Raw genomic sequence first — 27,271 nt, 5'->3', positions numbered from 1 at the left:
ACCACACCCAGAACCCATCAAATGATTAGACATGTGGTTATGACATCACCACAGGTCCTGAAACACATATAGTTAGGCATGGTTACATCACAGCAGCAAGCCACCTATGTGACACATATCTCCCGTCGACTAAATAACCTTTAGCCACGCTACATACCTCCCCCTCTGCCTAAAGCCGTGGGGCTTGGCACTTTCCCCCACTAGACAAGGGATTCTTGACAGGGCATCAGCATTACCGTGCAGCTTGCCGGCCCTATGTTCCACATGGAAACAGAAGTCCTGCAGGGCTAAGAACCAACGGGTGACCCTAGCATTTCTACCCTTCGTTTCCCTCATCCATCTAAGTGGGGCATGGTCGGATATCAGTCTAAATTTACGTCCCAGCAGATAGTACCGTAATGTGTCCACCGCCCACTTTATGGCCAAACACTCCTTCTCTACGACTGAGTAGTTCTTTTCAGACGAGGACAGCTTCCTACTCAGATAGAGAACAGGATGCTCCTCCCCACGTAGTTCTTGGAAAAGGACTGCTCCTACCCCAACATCTGAGGCATCTGTCTGAAGAATAAACTCTTTCTTGAAGTTTGGGGCCATGAGAACGGGTTGCTTACACAGAGCCTCTCAGAAGGCTGACTGTTTCTTCGGACCATTTAACCATTACTGATTTTGTTCCTTTTAGCAGATCAGTCAGAGGCGCAGCCATCGTGGCGAAGTTTGGGATGAACCTCCTGTAATATCCCATGATTCCCAGGAAGGCTTTAACTTGCTTTTTGGAAACTGGTTTTGGCCATGTTTGAATTGCCTCCACTTTACTGATTTGGGGTTTTATTTCTCCATGACCCACTATATATCCAAGGTACTTAGCTTCTTCTTTACCCAAGGCACACTTCTTCGGATTTATTGTAAACCCCGCTTGGACCTTTTCCAGATGACTCTCCCAGTCCGGGCTAAAGATAACGATATCATCCAGGTACGCAGCAGCGTATGCCTTATGGGGTGCAAGGATTCTATCCATAGCCCTCTGGAAGGTTGCCGGAGCTCCCTGTAGGCCAAACGGCATCCGGACATACTGGAAGCACCCATCTGGTGTAGAAAACGCCGTCTTCTCCTTGGCTTCCTGTGCCATGGGGATCTGCCAATACCCCTTCGTCAAATCCAAGGTGGTTATATACCTGGCGGGCCCAAGCTTTTCGATGAGCTCATCAACGCGGGGCATGGGATATGCGTCGAACTTGGAGACCTCATTCAACTTCCTATAGTCGTTGCAAAATCTCCACTCCCCATCAGGTTTTGGGACCAGGACAATTGGGCTCGACCAACCGCTCTTGGATTCCTCAATGACTCCAAGCTTCAACATACGCTCCACTTCCTTGGAGATTACTTCTCGACGGGCCTCAGGAATTCGATAGGGCTTCATGTTCACTCGCACATGTGGCTCGGTCAGGACCTCGTGCTCTATGACCTTCGTGTACCCTGGCAACTCTGAAACAGGTCCCTGTTCATCTGGAGTAACTCCCGGCACTGCTGTTTCTGGGCTTTCGATAGCGTCTCCGCTATAGTAACCCCTCCAACCTCACCTTCTGGGTTGCTTAGCAAAGATGGAGTTACTGCCGAATCTCTATCTTGCCATGGCTTGATGAGGTTGACATGGTAGACTTGGATTGGTTTCCGTCTACCTGGTTGGTGAATTTTATAGTTTACCTCACCAAGCTTCTCGACGACCTCATATGGCCCTTACCATTCGGCCAAGAACTTGCTCTCCACCGTTGGAACTAACACAAGAACTCGGTCTCCCGGATTGAACTGCCTAACTCTTGCAGACCGGTTGTAGACCCTGGCCTGAGCGTCTTGTGCCTGGAGGTGTTCTTTCACGATAGGCATCACCTTTGCAATCCTCTGCTGCATCAGGGCCACGTGCTCAATGACGCTTCTGTGGGGTGTAACTTCGACTTCCCAAGTCTCCTTGGCTATATCCAGGAGTCCTCTCGGATGTCGGCCATATAGAAGCTCAAACGGTGAGAACCCTGTGGAGGCCTGTGGAACTTCACGAATGGAAAACATCAGATATGGTAAGAGACAGTCCCAGTCTCTACCGTCTTTCTCTATAGCTTTTCTCAGCATGCTCTTCAGTGTCTTGTTAACTCTCTCAACAAGACCATCTGACTGGGGATGGTACACCGAGGTCCTCAACTGGGGAGATTTTCAGGACTTTGCATAAGTCCCTCATCACCTTGCTCATGAAAGGTGTCCCCTGGTCAGTCAGAATCTCCTTCGGCAGACCTGTCCGGGAAAACACATGGACCAACTTGCGGGCTATACTCTTCGAGGAAGAATTTCTCAGAGGAATTGCTTCAGGATGGCATGTGGCATAGTCCAGGATGACTAATATATACTGATGGCCCCGGGCTGATTTAACTAAGGGACCGACCAAGTCCATGGCAATTCTCTCGAATGGCACCTCAATAATAGGCAATGGCACAAGAGGGCTCTGGAAATGAGGAGTGGGGGCAGTTAGCTGACATGTAGGGCAAGACCTGCAATAGTTCACTATTTCCCGGTGACACCCAGGCCAATAGAACCTCTGCACAACCCGTTCCTGAGTTTTTTCCACCCCTAGGTGTCCACCCAAGATGTGTGAATGGGCCATATCCAATACCTTCCGTCTATATGGACCCGGCACTACCAACTGCTCTATCAACTCCTCCCTTATTTTCGTGACTCGGTACAACAACTCCCCACTCATCAGAAAATAGGGAAATCTTGTGTCTGCCCCCGGATCCTGTACAACCCCATTAATAACTGTGACATTATTAAAGGCCTCCCTCAGAGTGGGGTCCCTATGTTGGGCAGTCCCAAAATTTTCACCGGTTACCTCTAACTCCAGAATGTCAGATGTAGGGGACACTTCCTCCTCATCCCAAACCAGGACACAAAAGGAACACCTGTCTGTCTCTGGGTGTGACGATACCTTTTTAGGGTTCATTGGTTCCCTACTCTTGCTAATGACTTCAGAACCCTTTCCCCACAAATCCCTAAAACAAACAGAAATCCCGGCCAATAATTATAGGATGCAACAAGTCCCGAACGACGCCGACTTCATGGGACTCAGTGCCACACGTCGTTTCAATATCCACCCTGGCCATAGGGTAGTCCTTTGCATCACCATATATATTGAGCGTGGTGTACTTATCCAACAAATTAAATCTTATTTTTAGCAACTGGATAAAAATTAACCTTTATTAGGTATTCTTTAAAAAGAACCAATCAATGGCCCACTTGTATGAATCAAAATTAACAAACAAAATAGATAACCTCTTGTGATATGTGCCCTAATACCAACACAGAAGGGGGAAACAACACCAGACAAATACAAATATGAATAACAAATAACGAACAGCACTGTCAGTGTTGGGAATCACTTCCAATCTGCAATTGTTCACATAGACACCAAAAATTGGGCCGACAGTTATATAGTACAGTCAAAACTACCGTATATAGACACAAAATACTCTCCTACACTTCAGTTTACACTGTAACTGTATCTGCCCCACTAGAAAAAATACGATTTTTGCCTTTGATCGTTACTTCCGGTGGCTTCTGAACCACCAAGATGCGTATACTATGTGTCTCGTATGTACACCAAGACCTCGCATGCAGATATTCCACTTAGTTATACACGTAGATGCTATGTTGGATTGGGACACTGTCAGTGCTGGTTAGCAAACCATACCAAATATATTTCAAGATGCTCAACAGACATAACTACCCATCCATATATTCATGGGATACATCCTGACTCATTTTCCAATTATATGAGTGTTCCCTAATGGGTTAAACAGTGGCACCTTTTAAGGGTTAATGATGATGGGATATTTATCACAGGAACGCTGTAATGCGTGGGACCAAATAAACATAAAGGCCCATAAGTTTGGGTGGATCTCACCGCGTATTTAGCTCAGTCATTTCCCAGCTGTTCCTCTCATCTCCGTCCATCTCATCTACGTCCTTAGTGTACAGGTATGGTGCTATAAGGAGCGTCTCCCGACGCGTTTCTTCCTTATGGAGTCATCAGGGGAGAATGCTACTGCCATTACGGGTCTCCCCCTTATTTTCTGTGTTATTTATCAAATCAGCTCGGTGCCGCGCTAATCTAAGCTCCGCCCTCTGGCGTGTGACGCGCACACCGGGCTTACCCTTGTATTTCCAGTTAGCTTTAGATGCTCTCCTGCTTCATTGAGCGCTGGGATTCCCCGCTCAGTGGCGCATACGCACCGCCATAGCTGGGATATGCGCATCCCTAGATATATGAGCATACTACTGCCAGACATGTATAAAGAAAAGAAATATGACATAAATGCATATGTTACTGCTATTTTGTCCCCTAAAGTGCCTGTTCATACTGCAGCACTAATTCCATTCTCGATTAATTGTGCCGCGTATGTGATTGACGGCTTGATAACAGGAAAGTTAATATAATAACTATCCTGTTCACCTATTGGCATGATTCATGATTTTCTCAGCTTTTTCCTATGACTACACAATTACATGAGACCCAAATTATATTATTAAAAATACATAAACCACCCCTTTTAATGATGTGACCTAGAGAGCAAGCAAGGACGAGAGGATGAATACCAATTTTTGTATATCAAAAAATGAAAAATAATGACATAAATTGAAAATGTCAAACTCCTTACAAAAATAATTGAAAAAGAAAAAGAAAAACTGAGTATAGGATAAGAATTTCCCTATGCGGGACAGCACCCTCCATCACCTCAAAAAAAAAAAAGTGGGAAAAGGTGACCCTATAGATGCCCTACTTTGATGTATCTACACTCCTTTCCCTACCTATCGCGGAGGTTGGCACCCTAGGAGAAACCTGCGCATATGGCGCCCCCACTCAACGTAGACTATCCCAAAATAACTTTCCCTATAAATCCCTCTCATATACAAAGGATAGCTAGAAAGAAGAGAATGATATGTCTAAGGAATCGTTTTTTAAAAAAAATCTCTTATTGGGGCCAGGGTATTGTAGGGCGTCTCAATATCTCTGCCCCTACCTGTCGCGGGGGTTGGCACCCTAGTAACCTTCGCATCTGGCGCCCCCACTCCACGATGGCTAGCCCTTATCGAAACCCTATTACTCTTAATGTCAAAGGGGTATTTAAATGGTTATTACCGGGACGATCTTGCCAGATTTCACAAAAAGCAACTATATGATTGTATTTAATTCAACCCTGATGGGTGTACTGTTCTCAACATAAATATCCATCTGGTCTCCTTTTGGAGTATGTATTTGTCCCAGTCCCCCCCTCTTTGAGGAGGCACTATCCTGTCGATCCCCATGAAATAAATTTTACTGGGGTTGCCCTGATGAAAACGATTCATATGGGACGCCACCGGTGTCTCTCTCTTGTTTGCAATGTCACAAAGATGCTCGCCAACCCTTCTGCGAAACTCCCTTTTTGTCTTACCAACGTACTCAAGGCCACATTCACACGTGGCTTTATATATAACACCTTTCGTGCGACAATTGATGAAGTGCCGAATCGTGTACGTGGTACCAGTGACATTACTTACAAAGCTTTTTGAAGGTCTAATGGAGGCACAACTTTTGCAATTTCCACATCTGTAACAGCCCTTTACCTGGTTTGTTATTACGCCAGATCCATTTCCAGGGTCAAAATGGCTGTGAACCAATCTGTCATGGAGAGATCTACCCTTTTTATAGGTGATTTGAGGTACCGGTGAAACATATTTATTTATGTACAAGAAAAGTTGATCAAGCGGCACTGTCTCTGTGATAAATAGCTGTCTCCAGACGGCGCAACCTGGATCAGGTGCTTAATCAATGGCTATATCAGCCCGTTACTCTTACAACTTCGGGTGCTCCTCTGCAGAAACTTAGATATATGTATCATCCAGCAGTGAAGGATGCGAGGGCACTCACCAGTCTTCAAATTCCAAGCTTTATTCACAAAATATTTCCATTAAAATTCATGGCTGGGGTTGCCACAACTAAACCGGAGCTCGTGTGAGCAGGGGAGTGCAGGGACGACGGCCGTTTCGCGCTGTGCTTTGCGCTTCTACGGGTCACTTGGTGTGAGCGCAAACAGGCGGAAATATAGTGCCGGTCAAGACACCTCCCCCCACCTGTCCGTCCCCCCACCAAATTAAAACACATAAAACATAAAAGGCACAAATAAAACAATTTCACACAATCATTACTTAGTTATGAATACATACAATAATTTATAATATGCGTTGAATAGTTAAATCTACCCTGAAAGGTGTCAGTTAATGTATATCAATTTCTTTCTCACTATAAATTGACGCTTGCTTAATGTACATCCAGCAAGGTACTCCATATCCTGTAATTTCTATTATTATTCACTATTTCTCACCCTACTCAGAGGAAAATAGAAAGGTCCACTCTATCATTAAAGCCTAGGGGTCCCATCGCACCACTGCGCATGATCCACTTCGCTTCGGCTCTCAAGAGTAAGTTATCTAAATCACCTCCTTTCTTTGGTAGAGAGATTCTTTCTATCCCAGCAAAGGTCAAACAATCAGCACAACCTCCATGCTTCTCTTTTATATGCGCAATCAAACGTGGTACACCTTTCCCTGTGGATACCGAACGGCAATGCTCCCGGAAACGGACAAACAATGCTCTTATTGTCTTCCCAATGTAGTAATATCTGCACGGACAGAAAACCACATATACTACGTGGTCTGTCCTGCAGGTTATGAAATCGTTCACTACATGCTTTAAACCTCCAATATGCAATGTTCGTCCCGTTATATGCTGTCTGCACATTGGACAGTGTCCGCATTTAAAATTACCTTTCGGTACTACAGTACTTAGCCAATTTTGATTAGGCTTGGTGACACGATTCTTTACCAATTTGTCCCGTAATCTAGTACTTCTTCTATTGGCTATTAATGGGCCCCTGGCTGCTACCGCAGCCAATTCTTTGTCCTGGCCTAGAATGTGCCAATTTCTTTTAATTGCCAACCTAATCTGTTGGTCCATACTGCTATATGGGAAACAAAAAGTAAATCTCTTCTCTTCCTTTCTAGCACCACATAACAACGATCTGTGCTTATGACCCTCCTCCCTTTCTATTCTGACTGACTGTCTCCCTCGCTGACTTTATTAATTTTTCTGGGTATCCCCTTTCTTTGAATCGTTGTGACATTTCGTCAGACTGCCGTGTAAAACCCTCCTCTGTGTTATTCACCCTGCTCACTCTCATAAATTGACTACGCGGCAATGACCGCTTTGTGTGAACAGGGTGGAAGCTGTCATGGTGCAGCATCGTATTTGCTGCTACAGATTTCCGGTACATTGAGGTACAGATTTTATTCCCTTTGACTTCCACTAACACATCTAGGAATTCGAGACGCCGTCCCCCAAATACCGAAGTGAAAGCCATATTCATTTTGTTCCCCTCATTTAGATATGACACAAACTCATTAAAGACTTCCTCTGTGCTATCCCAGATCAACACTACATCATCTATATATCTTTGGTAGAATTTAATGTGACGTAAATATCTGTTAATATCTGCATAGACATATTTCTCTTCAAAATAACTAAGAAATAAATTGGCGAAGGTACAAGCTGCCGGAGTCCCCATCGCAGTCCCCACTTTCTGAACGTACCAATCGTCCAGAAACATGAACGCATTGTGTGCGAGAATGAATCTCAAACCCTCGCACACAAATTCTGTGAATTCACTGCTTCTACCCGTAGTGCACAAAATCTGTTCGATCACCTCCACTCCCAAATCCTGGGGTATCCTTGTATAAAGGCTCTCCACATCTATGGAGGCCAAAGCATAATTATCCTGCCAACCAACATTTTGTATACTGGTAAGAAAAGAATTCGTGTCTTTGAGATAAGCGGGGACATCTTTCAATATCGGTCGCAATAGCCAATCAATGTACTGGGACAGGGGCTCGGTGAGAGACCCTATCCCAGACACGATCGGCCGACCGGGTGGGCACCGAACAGACTTGTGCACCTTAGGAATGTGATACCAGTGGGGTCTGGTGGGGAACTCCGGCAGCAATTTCTCCGCTTTTTTCTGAGTAATAACTCTCTTTTCTACGTATTTTCTCAAGAAAGATCTTAATTCTGACTTATATCCATGCAGAGGATTACCAGATAGTAATTTATATACTTTTGTGTCTGTCAATTGCCTTTTTGCTTCGGTGATGTAGTAAGATCTGGGTAACAACACTGTTTTTCCCCCCTTGTCCGCGGCCCGTACTATCGTATCCTCCCAATTCTGTATCTCATGAAGGGCCCTAATTTCATCTTTTGTTAGATTTCTGGGGGATCTCTTATAAATCAAGGCTTCTACATCCTTAATGACCTGTGCTTCGAACAAATCTACTACATTACCAGGTGATACTACTGGCATGAATCTTGAAGGAACTCCTCCAGTAAATGGGGCCACCTTATTTGTCTCCTGATCTCTATACTCCATATATTCTTCATTAATACCTAACAACAGTCTGGCTTCATCACCTATGTCCGCCAACGACCCTGTGCCTGCCATGAACCCCAATGGTCCAATAGACACCGGGGTCTCCCCTTCTAAGGCATTCTGATTACTCGTTTTGTTATTAATAAATGCCTTATAAAGATGAATTTTTCTGATGGATTTAAAAAGATCAATTTTGAAGTCAGTCATATCGAATTCTTGTGGAATACAAAATCCCAAACCTTTATTCAATAGGGATAAATGAGAAGCAGTCAGTGCATGATCTGTTAAATTGATAACCGTGTCTCCAGCCGAGACATCTAATATCTGTGTGTCCATGCTACATGTTTCCGTTTTTTCTGCTTGCTTGACCCGTTTCTTCCTTCCACCCCTCCGAGTCTTTCTCCTAAAGGGATCGAGTTTTCACCAATCTCATCCCCTCCTGTTGTCAATAATTCCAATGAACCAGCTGAAGCACCCGCTCCGTCGCTCAAGCTTGAATCCGACTCAGTCGTCAAATAACCGGTTTTACGATTCTTATTCTTACTACTTATAAGAGATCCCCCAGAAATCTAACAAAAGATGAAATTAGGGCCCTTCATGAGATACAGAATTGGGAGGATACGATAGTACGGGCCGCGGACAAGGGGGGAAAAACAGTGTTGTTACCCAGATCTTACTACATCACCGAAGCAAAAAGGCAATTGACAGACACAAAAGTATATAAATTACTATCTGGTAATCCTCTGCATGGATATAAGTCAGAATTAAGATCTTTCTTGAGAAAATACGTAGAAAAGAGAGTTATTACTCAGAAAAAAGCGGAGAAATTGCTGCCGGAGTTCCCCACCAGACCCCACTGGTATCACATTCCTAAGGTGCACAAGTCTGTTCGGTGCCCACCCGGTCGGCCGATCGTGTCTGGGATAGGGTCTCTCACCGAGCCCCTGTCCCAGTACATTGATTGGCTATTGCGACCGATATTGAAAGATGTCCCCGCTTATCTCAAAGACACGAATTCTTTTCTTACCAGTATACAAAATGTTGGTTGGCAGGATAATTATGCTTTGGCCTCCATAGATGTGGAGAGCCTTTATACAAGGATACCCCAGGATTTGGGAGTGGAGGTGATCGAACAGATTTTGTGCACTACGGGTAGAAGCAGTGAATTCACAGAATTTGTGTGCGAGGGTTTGAGATTCATTCTCGCACACAATGCGTTCATGTTTCTGGACGATTGGTACGTTCAGAAAGTGGGGACTGCGATGGGGACTCCGGCAGCTTGTACCTTCGCCAATTTATTTCTTAGTTATTTTGAAGAGAAATATGTCTATGCAGATATTAACAGATATTTACGTCACATTAAATTCTACCAAAGATATATAGATGATGTAGTGTTGATCTGGGATAGCACAGAGGAAGTCTTTAATGAGTTTGTGTCATATCTAAATGAGGGGAACAAAATGAATATGGCTTTCACTTCGGTATTTGGGGGACGGCGTCTCGAATTCCTAGATGTGTTAGTGGAAGTCAAAGGGAATAAAATCTGTACCTCAATGTACCGGAAATCTGTAGCAGCAAATACGATGCTGCACCATGACAGCTTCCACCCTGTTCACACAAAGCGGTCATTGCCGCGTAGTCAATTTATGAGAGTGAGCAGGGAGAATAACACAGAGGAGGGTTTTACACGGCAGTCTGACGAAATGTCACAACGATTCAAAGAAAGGGGATACCCAGAAAAATTAATAAAGTCAGCGAGGGAGACAGTCAGAATAGAAAGGGAGGAGGGTCATAAGCACAGATCGTTGTTATGTGGTGCTAGAAAGGAAGAGAAGAGATTTACTTTTTGTTTCCCATATAGCAGTATGGACCAACAGATTAGGTTGGCAATTAAAAGAAATTGGCACATTCTAGGCCAGGACAAAGAATTGGCTGCGGTAGCAGCCAGGGGCCCATTAATAGCCAATAGAAGAAGTACTAGATTACGGGACAAATTGGTAAAGAATCGTGTCACCAAGCCTAATCAAAATTGGCTAAGTACTGTAGTACCGAAAGGTAATTTTAAATGCGGACACTGTCCAATGTGCAGACAGCATATAACGGGACGAACATTGCATATTGGAGGTTTAAAGCATGTAGTGAACGATTTCATAACCTGCAGGACAGACCACGTAGTATATGTGGTTTTCTGTCCGTGCAGATATTACTACATTGGGAAGACAATAAGAGCATTGTTTGTCCGTTTCCGGGAGCATTGCCGTTCGGTATCCACAGGGAAAGGTGTACCACGTTTGATTGCGCATATAAAAGAGAAGCATGGAGGTTGTGCTGATTGTTTGACCTTTGCTGGGATAGAAAGAATCTCTCTACCAAAGAAAGGAGGTGATTTAGATAACTTACTCTTGAGAGCCGAAGCGAAGTGGATCATGCGCAGTGGTGCGATGGGACCCCTAGGCTTTAATGATAGAGTGGACCTTTCTATTTTCCTCTGAGTAGGGTGAGAAATAGTGAATAATAATAGAAATTACAGGATATGGAGTACCTTGCTGGATGTACATTAAGCAAGCGTCAATTTATAGTGAGAAAGAAATTGATATACATTAACTGACACCTTTCAGGGTAGATTTAACTATTCAACGCATATTATAAATTATTGTATGTATTCATAACTAAGTAATGATTGTGTGAAATTGTTTTATTTGTGCCTTTTATGTTTTATGTGTTTTAATTTGGTGGGGGGACGGACAGGTGGGGGGAGGTGTCTTGACCGGCACTATATTTCCGCCTGTTTGCGCTCACACCAAGTGACCCGTAGAAGCGCAAAGCACAGCGCGAAACGGCCGTCGTCCCTGCACTCCCCTGCTCACACGAGCTCCGGTTTAGTTGTGGCAACCCCAGCCATGAATTTTAATGGAAATATTTTGTGAATAAAGCTTGGAATTTGAAGACTGGTGAGTGCCCTCGCATCCTTCACTGCTGGATGATATTTATTTATGTCTCTGTCCATTTGTAGAATCGACCAATGTTTTTGGAAAATTTCTCTAATATGATTTGCACCGTTAGAATACCTAGTAATGAGACGTATAGTGTTTTCTTCATCAGACTTTGGCCTAGGTGTCAATAAATCTTTCCTTTCTTTTCTCAAAGATTCCTTATAGGCTCTATTCAGTACACCCTCGGGATAACCCCTTTCCAGGAACCTATTTTTTAGGTCCTTAGCTTGTTCTTGGAACATGTCATTATTTGAGCAGTTTCGACGTATTCTAAAGTATTGTCCCTTAGGGATGCCTCTTTTCAATGAAACAGGGTGACTGCTCTCCCACCTGAGGAGAGAGTTTGTGGCTGTGTCTTTTCTGTGTGTCCTTGTGATCAATTCACCATTGGGACGCTTTTCAATGTGTATGTCCAAAAATGCCAAGCTAGTAGTGCTGGCCTCATAGGTGAAGCGGAGGCCCAAGTCATTAATGTTTAGCCCTTCAACAAAATTCTCAAACTCATTGACTTCCCCTTTCCAAATCACAAGGACATCATCTATATATCTCAGCCACAAAATTATCCTCTCCTCAGGATGGGTATATGTGTCCCCGAAAACGACTGTTTCCTCCCACCAGCCCAGGAGCAAATTTGCATACGAGGGCGCACAGGGGCTGCCCATTGCAGTGCCCCTGAGCTGGTGGAAGTACTTGCGGTCAAACAGAAAAACATTTCGGGTCAGGCAAAATTCCAAGGCCCTTAAGACAAAATTGTTATGTCTCTCATATTGTAGACCTCTCGTGCCCAGATAATGGCCCACCGCCATAAGGCCCTTGTCATGTGGGATCGACAAGTATAGTGCCTCCACATCAATGCTACCCAAGATCATATCAGGGTCAAGGCAAACATCCTCCAATTTGAGCAAAAGGCCAGTGGTGTCCCGCACATGAGAATTCAGGGCTCCCACAAATGGTTTTAGAATCCTGTCTATATAAGTGCCAAGTTTTTCAGTCAAACTGTTGTTACCTGAGACAATTGGACGTCCCTTCAGCGGATTAGTGCCTTTGTGAACCTTCGGAAGGCAGTAAAAAGTTGGAATTACTGGATGTCTTGGCAACAAATACTCCCTCTCATCCTTGCTTACTACTCCGTCCCTAAAGCCCTCCTCAATGATGGATTTCAATTCACATTCAAATTGTTTAAGGGGGCTATGTGGTAGTATTTTATATTCATCTTCTCTCTCCAATAATGAAAGACACAAAGTATGATATTTTTTTGTGTCCATTACCACCACATTGCCCTCCTTGTCTGAAGGCTTTATTGTGATATTTTTATCCTTTTCAAGATTGCATAAACAGTTCATTTCACTCTTTGACAGATTGTGAGGGTTTTCAATCCTAGTATCTGACAATCTTAAAAGATCCTCTGTGACCAGGTTCAAAAAAATATCTATGGAGCTCAAATCTCCCATAAAAGGGGGCATCCTAGAGCTCTTGTTCTTCAATTCAGTGAAAGGACCTAGGCCTTCCATATTTGGATCTATGTCGCCTAAATGAAACAATAGACGAACATCCTGCAATAGATCATCTGCAATACCTAAATCTGTGCATTGTTTTCTCTCTTCCCTTATAAAAAATGTTTTCCACTTAAGGCGTCTTACAAATAAGTTTACATCTTTGATCACTTCAAATGTATCCATATCTGAACTAGGTACAAAAGAGAGGCCTTTACTTAATAATGATACTTCAGTCTCCGACAGTGCTCTTGAGGAGAGGTTTACAACTTGCATATTCATGTTGGGGGATTGGCTCGATTCCTGAGAGGGTAACTTACGTCTAAAAAACTGCTCTTGACCGGGGATCTTTTGTTGCTGCCACGCCCCCAGTTACCTCCTCTCCCCCGATTTTTTCCTCTCCCTCTATGTCCACCAGATCTACCTTCACTGTCAGAAATCTCTGCCTCAGAGGATGAAATATCCGTTTCTACCTTACGGGGGAATCTACCGGAGGGGAATGAATAAGCTTTGTTATCTTTGAACTCCTGAAGATCTCTTATGAAGAATTTATGTTTTTTGCTCTCTAGGTCACATCATTAAAAGGGGTGGTTTATGTATTTTTAATAATATAATTTGGGTCTCATGTAATTGTGTAGTCATAGGAAAAAGCTGAGAAAATCATGAATCATGCCAATAGGTGAACAGGATAGTTATTATATTAACTTTCCTGTTATCAAGGTGTCAATCACATACGCGGCACAATTAATCGAGAATGGAATTAGTGCTGCAGTATGAACAGGCACTTTAGGGGACAAAATAGCATTAACATATGCATTTATGTCATATTTCTTTTCTTTATACATGTCTGGCAGTAGTATGCTCATATATCTAGGGATACGCATATCCCAGCTATGGCGGTGCGTATGCGCCACTGAGCGGGGAATCCCAGCGCTCAATGAAGCAGGAGAGCATCTAAAGCTAACCGGAAATACAAGGGTAAGCCCGGTGAGCGCGTCACACGCCAGAGGGCGGAGCTTAGATTAGCGCGGCACCGAGCTGATTTGATAAATAACACAGAAAATAAGGGGGAGACCCGTAATGGCAGTAGCATTCTCCCCTGATGACTCCATAAGGAAGAAACGCGTCGGGAGACGCTCCTTATAGCACCATACCTGTACACTAAGGACGTAGATGAGGTGGACGGAGATGAGAGGAACAGCTGGGAAATGACTGAGCTAAATACGCGGTGAGATCCACCCAAACTTATGGGCCTTTATGTTTATTTGGTCCCACGCATTACAGCGTTCCTGTGATAAATATCCCACCATCATTAACCCTTAAAAGGTGCCACTGTTTAACCCATTAGGGAACACTCATATAATTGGAAAATGAGTCAGGATGTATCCCATGAATATATGGATGGGTAGTTATGTCTGTTGAGCATCTTGAAATATATTTGGTATGGTTTGCTAACCAGCACTGACAGTGTCCCAATCCAACATAGCATCTACGTGTATAACTAAGTGGAATATCTGCATGCGAGGTCTTGGTGTACATACGAGACACATAGTATACGCATCTTGGTGGTTCAGAAGCCACCGGAAGTAACGATCAAAGGCAAAAATCACATTTTTTCTAGTGGGGCAGATACAGTTACAGTGTAAACCGAAGTGTAGGAGAGTATTTTGTGTCTATATAAGGTAGTTTTGACTGTACTATATAACTGTCGGCCCACTTTTTGGTGTCTATGTGAACAATTGCGGATTGGAAGTGATTCCCAACACTAACAGTGCTGTTCGTTATTTGTTATTCATATTTGTATTTGTCTGGTGTTGTTTCCCCCTTCTGTGTTGGTATTAGGGCACATATCACAAGAGGTTATCTATTTTGTTTGTTAACTTTGCATCACCATGTATGCACCGCACGCCGACCTTCTTTCCCGGGAGCAGGTGGAGAGGAAAAGTGGCCCTCACCAGGGTCACTAAGCTCCCCGAGTCTAACAGCGCCGTTACTGCTCGACCGTTCACCTTTACGGAACACGCTTGAGGCCCCTCGTTGGGCGGAGAGTTCACACTGCAGGCTGGATATGCATAGTATGAACTACGGCTTCCCATGCTGCAGTCCACCTGCTCAGAGGTCTGGGAACAACGGGCAGCTATATGTCCTGGCCCGTGGCACCTCCAGCAAATAATATCACCCGTAGGGACCTTGGGCACCACCTCACCCGCCCTTTGTGACCTTGGACGCCCCACTCCTTTTTGGGACTCAGCACCTTTCTGGGACCCCCAGTACGGCATGGGCTGCCTCCCGAAGGAGCCTTCCATCCCTTTGTATCTCTCGACTAGTTCGATCAATTCGTCGGCATTCTGGGGATTACCCTGGGCAACCCAAGTCTGTATGGACGTCGGGAGGGAATGCACAAACCGATCCATCATCACCCGCTCTACCATCTGTGCAGGCGTAGAGGACTCTGGCTGCAGCCATTTCTGGACCAGGTGCAACAGGTCAAACATTTGGGAGCGAGGCGGTTTGTCCTGGTGATAGGCCCAGCAGTGAATTCGCTGTGCCCTGTCAGTGTCACCCCTAAATGTGTGAGAATCTCGGCTTTCAATTTGTGATACTCCTTGGCATCCTGCAAGGTCAAATCATAGTACGCCTTCTGAGGTTCTCCCGTCAGGTAAGGCGCCAATACCTCTGCCCACTGCTCTGGCGTAAGTTTTTCCCTCTCAGCGACCCTTTCAAACACCGTCAGGAAGGCCTCAACATCATCCCCAGGAGTCATTTTCTGCAATGCGCGTCTTACCGTCTTCCGGACGTGAGTGTCATCAGCCAGACCTGGGGTTGGGGCGCTCGTCTTGCCCTGGATGGCGGTTGCCAGAAGCTGCATCTGCTGCCATTGCTCCTGCTGTTACTGTTGCATCTGCTGCCGTTGCTCCTGCTGGCTCTGTTGCATCTGCTGCCGTTGCTCCTGCTGGCTCTGCCGTTGCTCCTGCTGGCTCTGTTGTATCTGCTGCATCAACAGCTTGTTGGTCTCTTGCTGTATCTGCTGCCGTTGCTCCTGCTGTGTTTGCAACTGGACCAAGTGTTTCAGCAGGTCCTCCATTTTCCCCGGCAATGCTTGCTGGCTTACAACAGACTTGACCCAGGACATTCAATAGCAGACTTACATCTCCGCTGGCAACGCTGCCCGCATTCTCCACCAATTGTAGGGGTTTCACTCGCTCAACTGCGACGGCTGACACTTAGGAGGCACGTTCCATCAAAAGTTCAAAGGTTTATTGCTCCATAAACCACATAGCAAAACAGAAAACAAATAGCCTTTAGCTTAGGCAAAGGAAAAACAAGTGTCCAGTCCTTCAGGCTCAGTCCTGGAGCCTTAACACACTCTGGAGGCTAGCACCTCCACACATATATATTCCCTGTGTTAAGCATTAGCCTTTCTTTTATAGGTCTAACCACACCCAGAACCCATCACATGATTAGACATGTAGTTATGACATCACCACAGGTCCTGAAACACATATAGTTAGGCATGGTTACATCCCAGCGGCAAGCCACCTATGTGACACATATCTCCCGTCGACTAAACAACCTTTAACCACGCTACAATATATATATATACATATATACAGTCATATGAAAAAGTTTGGGCACCCCTATTAATCTTAAGCTTAATGTTTTATAAAAATGGTTTATTTTGCAACAGCTATTTCAGTTTCATATATCTAATAACTGTTGGACACAGTAATGTTTCTTATGCACTTATGCACCTGTCAAATTTTGTTTGAATGCAGATTGCACATTTTCTAAGTATGGGCACCCTTATCATTTTCTTGTTTTAAATACTCCTACCTACTTTTTACTGACTTACTAAAGCACTTTTTTTGGTTTTGTAGCCTCATTGAGTTTTGAACTTCATAGCTAGGTGTATGCAATCATGAGAAAAGCTACTTAAAGTGGCCACTTGCAAGTTGTTCTCCTGTTTGAATCTCCTCTGAAGAGTGGCATCATGGGCTCCTCAAAACAACTGTCAAATGATCTGAAAACAAAGATTATTCAACATCGTTGTTCAGGGGAAGGATACAAAAAGCTGTCTCAGAGATTTAACCTGTCAATTTCTACTGTGAGGAACATAGTAAGGAAATGGAAGAACACAGGTACAGTTCGTGTTAAGGCCAGAAGTGGCAGGCCAAGAAAAACATCAGAAAGGCAGAGAAGAAGAATGGTGAGATCAGTCAAGGACAATCCTCAGACCATCTCCAGAGAGCTGCAGCATCAACTTGCTGCAGATGGTGTCACTGTGCATCGGTCAACTATACAACGCACTGTGTTTTTTTGCCGCCATGCATAACGCCTTTTTGTATTACCAAACAACTCAATCTTGGTTTCATGAGTCCACAGGACCTTCTTCCAAAAATAAATTGGCTTCTCCAAATGTGCTTTTGCATACCTCAGCCGACTCTGTTTGTGGCGTGCTTGCAGAAACGGCTTCTTTCGCATCACTCTCCCATACAGCTTTTCCTTGTGCAAAGTGCGTTGTATAGTTGACCGATGCATAGTGACACCATCTGCAGCAAGTTGATGCTGCAGATCTCTGGAGGTGGCCTGAGGATTGTCCTTGACTGATCTCACCATTCTTCTTCTCTGCTTTTCTGATGTTTTGCTTGGCCTGCCACTTCTGGCCTTAACAAGAACTGTACCGGTGTTCTTCCATTTCCTTACTATGTTCCTCACAGTGGAAATTGACAGGTTAAATCTCTGAGACAGCTGTTTGTATCCTTCCCCTGAACAACTATGTTGAATAATCTTTGTTTTCAGATCATTTGACAGTTGTTTTGAGGAGCCCATGATGCCACTCTTCAGAGGAGATTCAAACAGGAGAACAACTTGCAAGTGGCCACTTTAAGTAGCTTTTCTCATGATTGCATACACCTGGCTATGAAGTTCAAAGCTCAATGAGGTTACAAAACCAAAAAAAAGTGCTTTAGTAAGTCAGTAAAAAGTAGGTAGGAGTATTTAAAACAAGAAAATGATAAGGGTGCCCATACTTATACACCTGTCAAATTTTGTTTGAATGCAGATTGCACATTTTCTGTTAGTACAATAAACCTCATTTCAAGGCAGAAACATTACTGTGTCCAACAGTTATTAGATATATGAAACTGAAATAGCTGTTGCAAAAAAAAAAAAATTTTTATAAAACATTAAGCTTAAGATTAATAGGGGTTCCCAAACTTTTTCATATGACATATATATATATATATATATATATATATATATATATATATATATATATATATATATATATATATATATATATACACACAACACTTTTTTTTCCTGTTTTCCAGCACACGATGTGTTAAAACCAATGGTGTTGTTCAAAAGTACAACTTGTCCCGCAAAAAGCAAGCCCTCACATGGCCATTTTGACTAAAAAAGTTATGGCTCTGGGAAAAAGGGGAGCAAAATACAAAAAAAAAAAAAAAAACGGAAAATGACCTGGGGGTTAAGGGGTTTTGTGAGGGCGAGTATTGTTTTTTCCTTCTTCCAGGTGGCGTACTGACACACAGAAAATGCCAGCACTGATGCTCAGCAAGTGTCAGACTGGGGTGCCAAGAGCCTACCAGTAACCAACTCCAGGGCCCCACTTTTCAGCTACATGCAAATGTGACATTATCCTCAATCACAAATTTCTATAACAATGAGCTGGGTAGATTGTTACATGAATAAGATGCTCCTTTGTCTGTTATTAGTGACTCAAGTATATTGTGCCAAGTACTGCTCATATAAGAGGGTGGCGGCCACTCTTACATGGTGGCCCACCAGAGGATTCTCCTGTTCTCCTGTGGGCCAGTTCAAGCCAGTTACTAGCGGAGACAGGCCAAGCTGCATACAGTAATTGCAAATTTCTGAAAACATGACGTTAACGCAATCAGAGACTGAGAAAGCAAAGTACCATAACAAAAGCGGATAAGGATCCGTGAAAGTGAGTAATACTATTTTAACCCTTTCGCGACATGCGCCGTACATGTACGGCGCATGTCAGGTCCCCTGCTTTGATGTGCGCTCCGGCGGTGAGCGCACATCAAAGTCGCGACATGTCAGCTGTTTTGTACAGCTGACATGTGCGTGCAATAGCGGCGGGTGAAATCGCTATTCACCCGCCGCTATTAACCTGTTAAATGCCGCTATCAAATGCAGACAGCGGCATTTAACTACCGCATCCGGCCGGGCGGCCAGAAATGACGTCATCGCCGACCCCCGTCACATGATCGGGGGTCGGCGATGCATCAGGAAGGTAACCATAGAGGTCCTTGAGACCTCTATGGTTACTGATGCCGGCCTGCTGTGAGCGTTCCCCTGTGGTCGGCGCTCACAGCACTCCTGCATTTCAGCTACATAACAGCGATCTAATGATCGCTGTTATGTAGCAGAGCCGATCGGGCTGTGCCTGCTTCTAGCCTCCCTTGGAGGCTATTGAAGCATGGCAAAAGTGAAAAAAAAAAGTTTTTAAAAATGTGAAAAAAATATTAAAAATATAAAAGTTTAAATCACCCCCCTTTCGCCCCATCCTAAATAAAACAATAATAAAAAAAAAAACCTACACATATTTGGTATCGCCGCGTTCAGAATCGCCCGATCTATCAATTAAAAAAAAGCAATAACCTGATCGCTAAACAGCGTAGCGAGAAAAAAATCCGAAACGCCAGAATTACGTTTTTTTGGTCGCCGCGACATTGCGTTAAAATGCAATAACGGGCGATCAAAAGAACGCATCTGCGCCGAAATGGTATCATTAAAAACATCAGCTCGGCACGCAAAAAATAAGCCCTCACCCGACCCCAGATCACAAAAATTGAAGACGCTACGGGTATCGGAAAATGGCACTTTTGTTTTGTTTTTTAAGCAAAGTTTGGAATTTTTTTTCACCACTTGGATAAAAAATAACCTAGACATGTTAGGTGTCTATGAACTCGTAATGACCTAGAGAATCATAATGGCAGGTTAGTTTTAGCATTTAGTGAACCTAGCAAAAAAGCCAAACAAAAAACAAGTGTGGGATTGCACTTTTTTTGCAATTTCACCGCACTTGGAATTTTTTTCCCGTTTTCTAGTACACGATATGGTAAAACCAATGATGTCGTTCAAAAGTACAACTCGTCCCGCAAAAAATAAGCCCTCACATGGCCATATTGACGGAAAAATAAAAAAGTTATGGCTCTGGGAAGGAGGGGAGCGAAAAACGAAAACACAAAAACGAAAAAGGGCCGCGGCATGAAGGGGTTAAGGAAAAAAAAAAGTTAAACTTGTCTGAGCCCTGTTAATAATATTTTTCCGCTTCATAATCCCTTTAAGTCTTGGATCAGAAATATTTTATGTAATAATGACACAGTATAATTTCCTATCTACCCTGGGTGTGCTGCAACTTCCCATTCTGTCTTGTAACAAAAGGATGAAGAAGAGCATAAAGGCACAAAAAAACAAACAAACAACTGGGATACAGTAAAATTAGTGTAACGCTATCAAAGGGAGGTCGAAAAAAATAAAATAAAATCAGCACACTCAGCATTTGCGTTTCTAACTTACCTTAACTTGGCTAAAGCCGATAGTGACCGCCGCAGCTGAGGTAAAGGCTTTGATGACAGGGTATGAAATAAATTCCAAAAGGAAACCTAAATGAAAAAAACGATGCAGTTACATATATGTGTGTCGGCTTAGAGGAAGACTAAATAAATACTATATTAATCAATGACAAATCTTTACCAAACTTCAACAGTCCCATTGCCAATTGTATACAACCAGACAGGAAAGTCAAAAGAATGGCCAGCGACACGTCTCCAGAGGTGTAGATAGACACGAGGAGGGACATAATGGCAGTGGGGCCTAGTGTTACATCTTTGGATGTACCAAACAGGCAATAAATAAAGCAGCCGACATATGAAGAATACAATCCAAACTGCCAAGAATAAGAAAAGAGGAGGTTAATTCATTGTTAAATCCCCTAAAATCATGCTAATTGCACCTTTTACTGTTATGTTAATAATAAAAGGCATCATACACCAAAAATCATTTTCTATTGTCTCAAAGTTGGAAAATTAATTCTAATTAAAGTCTACTATAACTTTGTGACTGCAGACTTCTGAGTCTTAACAGTGTGCACGCTGTCAGGATTCACCAGTATTGCCAGTAAGAGCGGGCGGCCACGTCGCCAGAAGTATGTGATTTACATAGGTGTCACGGGTGTGTCAGGTGTGACAGTCATACTGGATCCAGCTGTAGAAGGACTTTGCGATTAGCTCTACAAGCACCTTCTTGATTTTTGCATATTTGTTATAGAGTGATATCCTTCTCCCTCTAGGACCCACCAGTTACCTCCACCTTCTGCTGCTAATTAACACATCCTTGCTGAAGGTTTAAATACCTGCAGTCGCTTCCGCTGGAATTAGCTCAAATTCCCTCTGTTTGGTTGAGGTACTAGCAGTCAGCTAGAGTCTTCTTGGAGGATTGCTGGTGTGATATCTCGGTAGTCTTCTTAAGCTAAGTGTATCCCCTCATTCGTCCACCTTCTCTGTCTTTAGTTGTAGTGAGGGCTGACTAGCACTCACGCAGTCCCCTCACTATCCAGGGAGGGTCAGGCAGGGATTACGTTCCTGCTCAGCGATAGGTGCGGAACCAGTTTAGGGCAGACAGGGTATTGTTAAATCTGCCTATGGGGGTCTACACTTCCCCCTTCCCTAGTGTTTGGGCTTCCCATCCCCTCCAATTTGTTGAGCACCTTGGTTCTCCTTTACCCAGTGTGACAACAGGTGTGCTCGGCTTCTCTCAATTCTCTTGTAGTGAAAGAGGCTGAGCACATCTAGTTGGAATGTGACTTGAAGTATGAAAATCATATACTTGTGGTTACGTGACCACCCACTCTCACCGGCAGTACCAATGAATTCTGACAGTGTGTGCTCTGTATAGAGTGACTGCAGATTTATCAGAAGGCAGGACAACCTCTTTAAGCTCATTTTCCTGCCACATCTCAACATCTTCAGAAGACACAGATTAGATATTAGAAAAAAACGTTTTGACAGTGAGGATTATCAATGAGTGGAACAGGCTGCCACGAGAGGTGGCGAGTTCTCCTTCGATGGAAGTCTTCAAAAAAAGGCTGGACAGACATCTGTCTGAGATGGTTTAGTGAATCCTGCATTGAGCAGGGGGTTGGATACGATGACTTTGGATGTCCCTTCCAACTCTAACAGTCTATAATATTTATCACCTACCTCTACAGGTAACCCAGCCACCTCTGCATAAGCAAGAGCCTGAGGAATCACTGTCAGTCCGACTGTAAATCCAGCAATCATGTCAAGCTTCATCCATTGTAGAGAATACTGTGGTAACCAGCACAGAAATGGGAATGTCCTCTTCAATGCTACCCAGGAGCAGCACCTGGATAATATCCTGGTGCCAGTACTCCGGTCCTGCCGGTTAGCCAGCCACTCCATAACTGCAGATGCCAGTCACATCATTTTCCTAGTGAGAAGGAAAGAGAATAAAATAGACATGCATGTGATAAGTAATGGGCTGATTTCTACTGCAGATTGATTCCATCATTTCGCTGTACTGTTAAAGCCCGATGAGCACACCATGGCGATGGGATGCATTACAACTAAAAAGAGCCTTTCATCTGAGCAATTATATACAGTGCCTTGCTGGAACTCTTTCATTCTTTCACTTTACATTCAAACTTAAATGTATTTTATTGGGATTGTAGGTGGTATACCAAAACTAAGCAGCAAATATTTGTGAAGTGTACAGGAAATTATACATTGTTTTCTTAACATTTAAAAAAATATATAAATCTGAAAATTGTGACGTGCATTTGTATTCAGCCCCCTTGAGTCAATAATTTGTAGGACCGCTTTCGCTGCAATTAGTTTTAAATCTTTTGGATTATGTCTCTACCAGCTTTGCTGATCTAGAGACTGAAAATTCTCCCCATTCTTCTCTCCAAACTAGCTCTAGCTCAGTGAGATTGGATGCAGAGAGTCCGTGAGCAGCAATTTTAAAGTCATGCTACTGATTCTGATGTGTGATTTAGGTCTGGATGGTAACTGGGCCATGCAAACACATGAATATGCTTGGATCTAAACCATTTCATTGTAACTCTGGCAGTAAGTTTATGGTCGTTGTCCTCCTGGAAGGTGAACCTACGCCCTAGTTTCAAGTCTTTTACAGCTTCTAATAGTATTTCCTCGAGATTGCGCTGTATTTAGCCCCATCCATCTTCACATCAACTCTGATCAGCTTCCCTGTCCCTGCTGAAGAAAAGCATCCCCACAGCATGAGCATGATGCTGCCACCGTGTGTGACAGTGAGGATGACATATTCAGTGTTAGTTTTCCGCCACACATCGCATTTTGCCCAAAAAGTTCTACTGTGTATTTATCTGACCAGAGCACTTTCTCCGACGTGCTAGCTGTTTCCCCCTACATGGCTTTTTGCAAACTGTACATAGGACATCTTATGGCTTGCTTTAAAAAAAAAAAAAAATGGATTGAACAGTGACCTGTGAGATTTTCAGAGCTTTGGATTTTTTTTTTTAACCTAACCCTACTTTACTCTTCTCCATAACGTATCTCTGACCTTTCTGGTGTTTCTTGGTTTTCATGATGTTGTTTGGTCCTTTATTTTCTTAAAGGGAACCTGTCACCCCCCCCAGGCGTAACTAAAAGAGCCACCTTGTGCTGCACTAATGCTGCATTCTAACAAGGTGGCTCTTTTAGTTCTTGTTCCTGGCACTGCTGAAATAATCGTTTTTGATATTTGTTCCTCATACCGTGAAATCGCCACAGGGGCAGGTCTTTCCCCCTGAATCCAGACGCCTCACAGAAGTGTGAATGTGGTATGGAATACATCGGTAAAACCTCTAGAGAACTGAGGAGAAGAGTAGGAGAACACCACAGAGACACCATAAATCGCAGAGATACTCCTGTAGCCAACCACATCAACAATAAGCATAGAGGAGATCTGAAAATGGTAAATTTTATGGGAATAGACAGGGTACCCAAGAGGTAGGATCACCCTTTTCTGTCTTTCCAACAATATACTCATAGGGGGTCTGTTGTGTCCTAAATATAATATAAGAATTTGATGCTCTCTCTTGCTCTGCTGTATTTCCATAATTCTATATGTATAGAATTTCATCGGAGTAACTCGTTTCGATGCCCAGTATGTTTTGATATAATTAAGGTGGAGTCAGGGATTAGTTTAATACCTGCACATGTCCTTATGGAGCCAGGGTGGAGAACAATCCACTTCTTGTTTTCAAGCTATCCTTGCTATAGACGCTATCTAAGTGTATCTACATTGCATGAATTGAGAGCGCAGCACGGCGAGTTTGTGAAAAATGCACTCGATAGCAAGTATGTAGTCCAGAATACAGCGACTTACTCTGAGAGGTTAGCCAGAAGGACGCATGCGCATAGAGTCAGTGATCGGCGAGACTCCGAGTTGCCGAGTGTGACGTCAGCGGTTCACGCTGCATTGTTTGCGTTCCAGTAGTTAGCGCTACATAGCCACAAGTGGCGCATGAGCTATGGAACCCGGAAATGACGAATCTCAGTGTCCGTAAATACGGCGCGACAGTGCATATAAGACAGGTAACTAGAGGAGCACGCTTACTCTGCTCAATTTAAAATGTCACGATCCCCTGAAGAGTCAGTGTGATGAAACGTGTCTGGAGACATTATAAATATGGAACCGTGCAACAGTAGGAGAATGAGGAGTGCCGGTGACAAATATACTTAAAAGGAAGGGCTTCACAGAACGACTCGCTGTGGACCCAGATGAGTATACGTGGTTTACGCAGAAAGACATTTAACCCGCTATATGAACCCATGCCATTGTGGTTTAAGGCATTGATGCATTCGAAATATTTAGGGGTAGCAATCTGCGGTTGTTATGAGTTGTTACCAATGGGACATCTCTAAAGGAACATATGCAAAGACACCTGATATATAGTAGCCTGCTATCTGAACCTATGCTATTGTATTTTGGGGCATTGATGTATTCAAAATGGATAGGGGCAATAAGTGTGCTAGGCCTTTGAGATGCTGCTAATGGTACACTCTGATGAGCATACTAACTGCACACCACTGAATAATTAACACCTACATGGACTAAGCTATAAGATGAATATCTGTGTAGAATGCATTACGAACTTTAAACAATAGTATAGTGGTTTGCCAGAAAAAAGGCATGGTTACATTGAGGGGTCCGTATATGTAAATGTGTGACAGTACCCAGACATGATGATATCTGGCACCCAAAAATACTGTGTTTAAGAAGTGTCTTGGTACCATAGTGAGAATCTGGAATACTATTATACTCCATATGTGGAGCTAGTACTTAATTATATTCAGTTGTAGTGGCGGGTTCTCTAGTACCCTGCATAATTCGTTTCTTTTAAAAAGGTTTTTGTTTGTCTTTTTTCACTTCTGCACTTTGCACTTTGACACTATGTCTTGTATACACGACTACATGTACCGTTTTAAGTAATAACTGAGTAAAAGTTAAGTTTTAAATATACGATTGGTATCCGTTGCTAACCTAATCTAGGGAAAGACCTGCCCCAAGGTCTATTTCATGGTATGAGGAACAAATTTCAAAAACGATTATTTCATCAGTGCCAGGGACCCGAACTAAAAGAGACACCTAGTCAGAATGCAGCATTACTGCTGCACAAGGTGGCTCTTTTAGTTACAAACGCCTGGGGGGGGTGACAGGTTCCCTTTAAACAGAGCCTACAGCCTGCAGTGATCCTCAACCTACTGAACCGCCGCACAACCTGCCCTACCCTATCCTAGTGAATCCTCACCCATCCCCTGCAGACTTTGAGCCCTCGCAGGCAGGGTCCTCCCTCCTTATGTACCTATGTGCCTTATTTTTTGCTGATATTTAATGTATTTGTCTATATTTGCCCCGTATTCACATGTAAAGCGCCATGGAATAAATGGCACTATAAAATTGTATAATAATAAAAATAATAATAATAATAATAATAATAATAAAAGGTCCAGCTGCTGCTTTATGTGTCCCTATTAGTGCACCTGCTGTTTGGTACACAAACAAGGATCCTCTTAGTGCCCAACATAATAATGCCCACCACTGTACCCCTTACAAAGTAAAATGCCTTGTTTGTGACCTCTATATGGTAAAATTGTCCCCTAACATATTAAATACCCTGTCTAAGTGCTCTAGAAAATAGTGGCCATATTTTTCCCCCTAGAAAGTATAATGCCCTGTGTGCCCCTTTGACGGTCAAAATACCCGGAGTGCCCCTATAACAATAGAAAAATAGCTTAGGTTATGGTATCAAATAGATATGAAGTTAGGAGGAAAATAAGTTTGCCTTCGGAACAACCCTTTTAAGTGTTTAAACTAGAATAATTGGTGAAGAAAGGTCCCATCAAGTTCAACCTATGTCTTTTTTCAACTTATATAACTGTGTAACTCACCTAGCCCACTTAGTGGAAGCCAGACAGTGCCCCTTTTGGCAGTTACACACTCATAGCTCTCCCCAGCAGCCTTTAAGAAAATCTGTCACAAATTCATAATTGGCCACTTTTTGCTCTTATTTTATTCTCGTTGTTCTATTATTATTATTATTACACTGCTCAAAAAATAAAGGGAACACTAAAATCCCATGTCCTAGATATCACTGAATAAAATATTCCACTTGTAAATCTTTATTCATTACAGAGTGGAATGTGTTGAGAACAATAGAACATAAAAATTATCAATGTAAATCAAAATTAATATCTCATGGAGGCCTGGATTTGGAACAATACTCAAAATCAAAGTGGAAAATCAAATTACAGGCTGATCCAACTTCAGTGGAAATGCCTCAAAACAAGGAAATGATGCTCAGTAGTGTATGTGGCCTCCACATGCCTGTATGCCCTCCCTACAATGCCTGGGCATCCCCCCTGATGAGGCGATGGATGGTCTCCTGAGGGATCTCCTCCCAGACCTGGACTAAAGCAACCTCCAACTCCTGGACAGTCTGTGGTGCAATGAGACGTTGGTGGATGGTGCGAGACATGATGTCCCAGATGTGTTCAATCGGATTCAGGTCTGGGGAATGGGCGGGCCAATCCTTCAACTCCTTCATCTTGCAGGAACTGCTGACACACTCCAGCCACATGAGGTCTGGCATTGTCCTGCATTAGGAGGAACCCAGAGTCAACCGCACCAGCATATGGTCTCACAAGGGGTCTGAGGATCTCATCTCGGTACCTATTGGCAGGCTACC

General features: G+C 43.4%; 1 protein-coding gene across 1 annotated transcript in view; it reads right to left on the bottom strand.

Moving 5' to 3' along the window:
- SLC26A11 (solute carrier family 26 member 11) overlaps window positions 1–27,271 on the bottom strand; it is a 93,575-nt gene that overhangs the window by 46,021 nt on the left and 20,283 nt on the right. The window contains exons 2-4 of the mRNA XM_077251480.1: window positions 22,239–22,488; window positions 20,734–20,926; window positions 20,557–20,642 (exon numbers count right to left, since the gene is read on the bottom strand). Of these exons, the coding sequence (XP_077107595.1) occupies window positions 20,557–20,642; window positions 20,734–20,926; window positions 22,239–22,460 (501 nt within the window). The 5' untranslated portion in view covers window positions 22,461–22,488. The remainder of the gene's footprint in view (window positions 1–20,556; window positions 20,643–20,733; window positions 20,927–22,238; window positions 22,489–27,271) is intronic.

This window comes from Ranitomeya variabilis, chromosome 4 (assembly GCF_051348905.1).
Source record: "Ranitomeya variabilis isolate aRanVar5 chromosome 4, aRanVar5.hap1, whole genome shotgun sequence".
Classification (NCBI taxonomy): domain Eukaryota; kingdom Metazoa; phylum Chordata; class Amphibia; order Anura; family Dendrobatidae; genus Ranitomeya; species Ranitomeya variabilis.
This window is presented reverse-complemented; position numbering and strand designations above follow the sequence as displayed.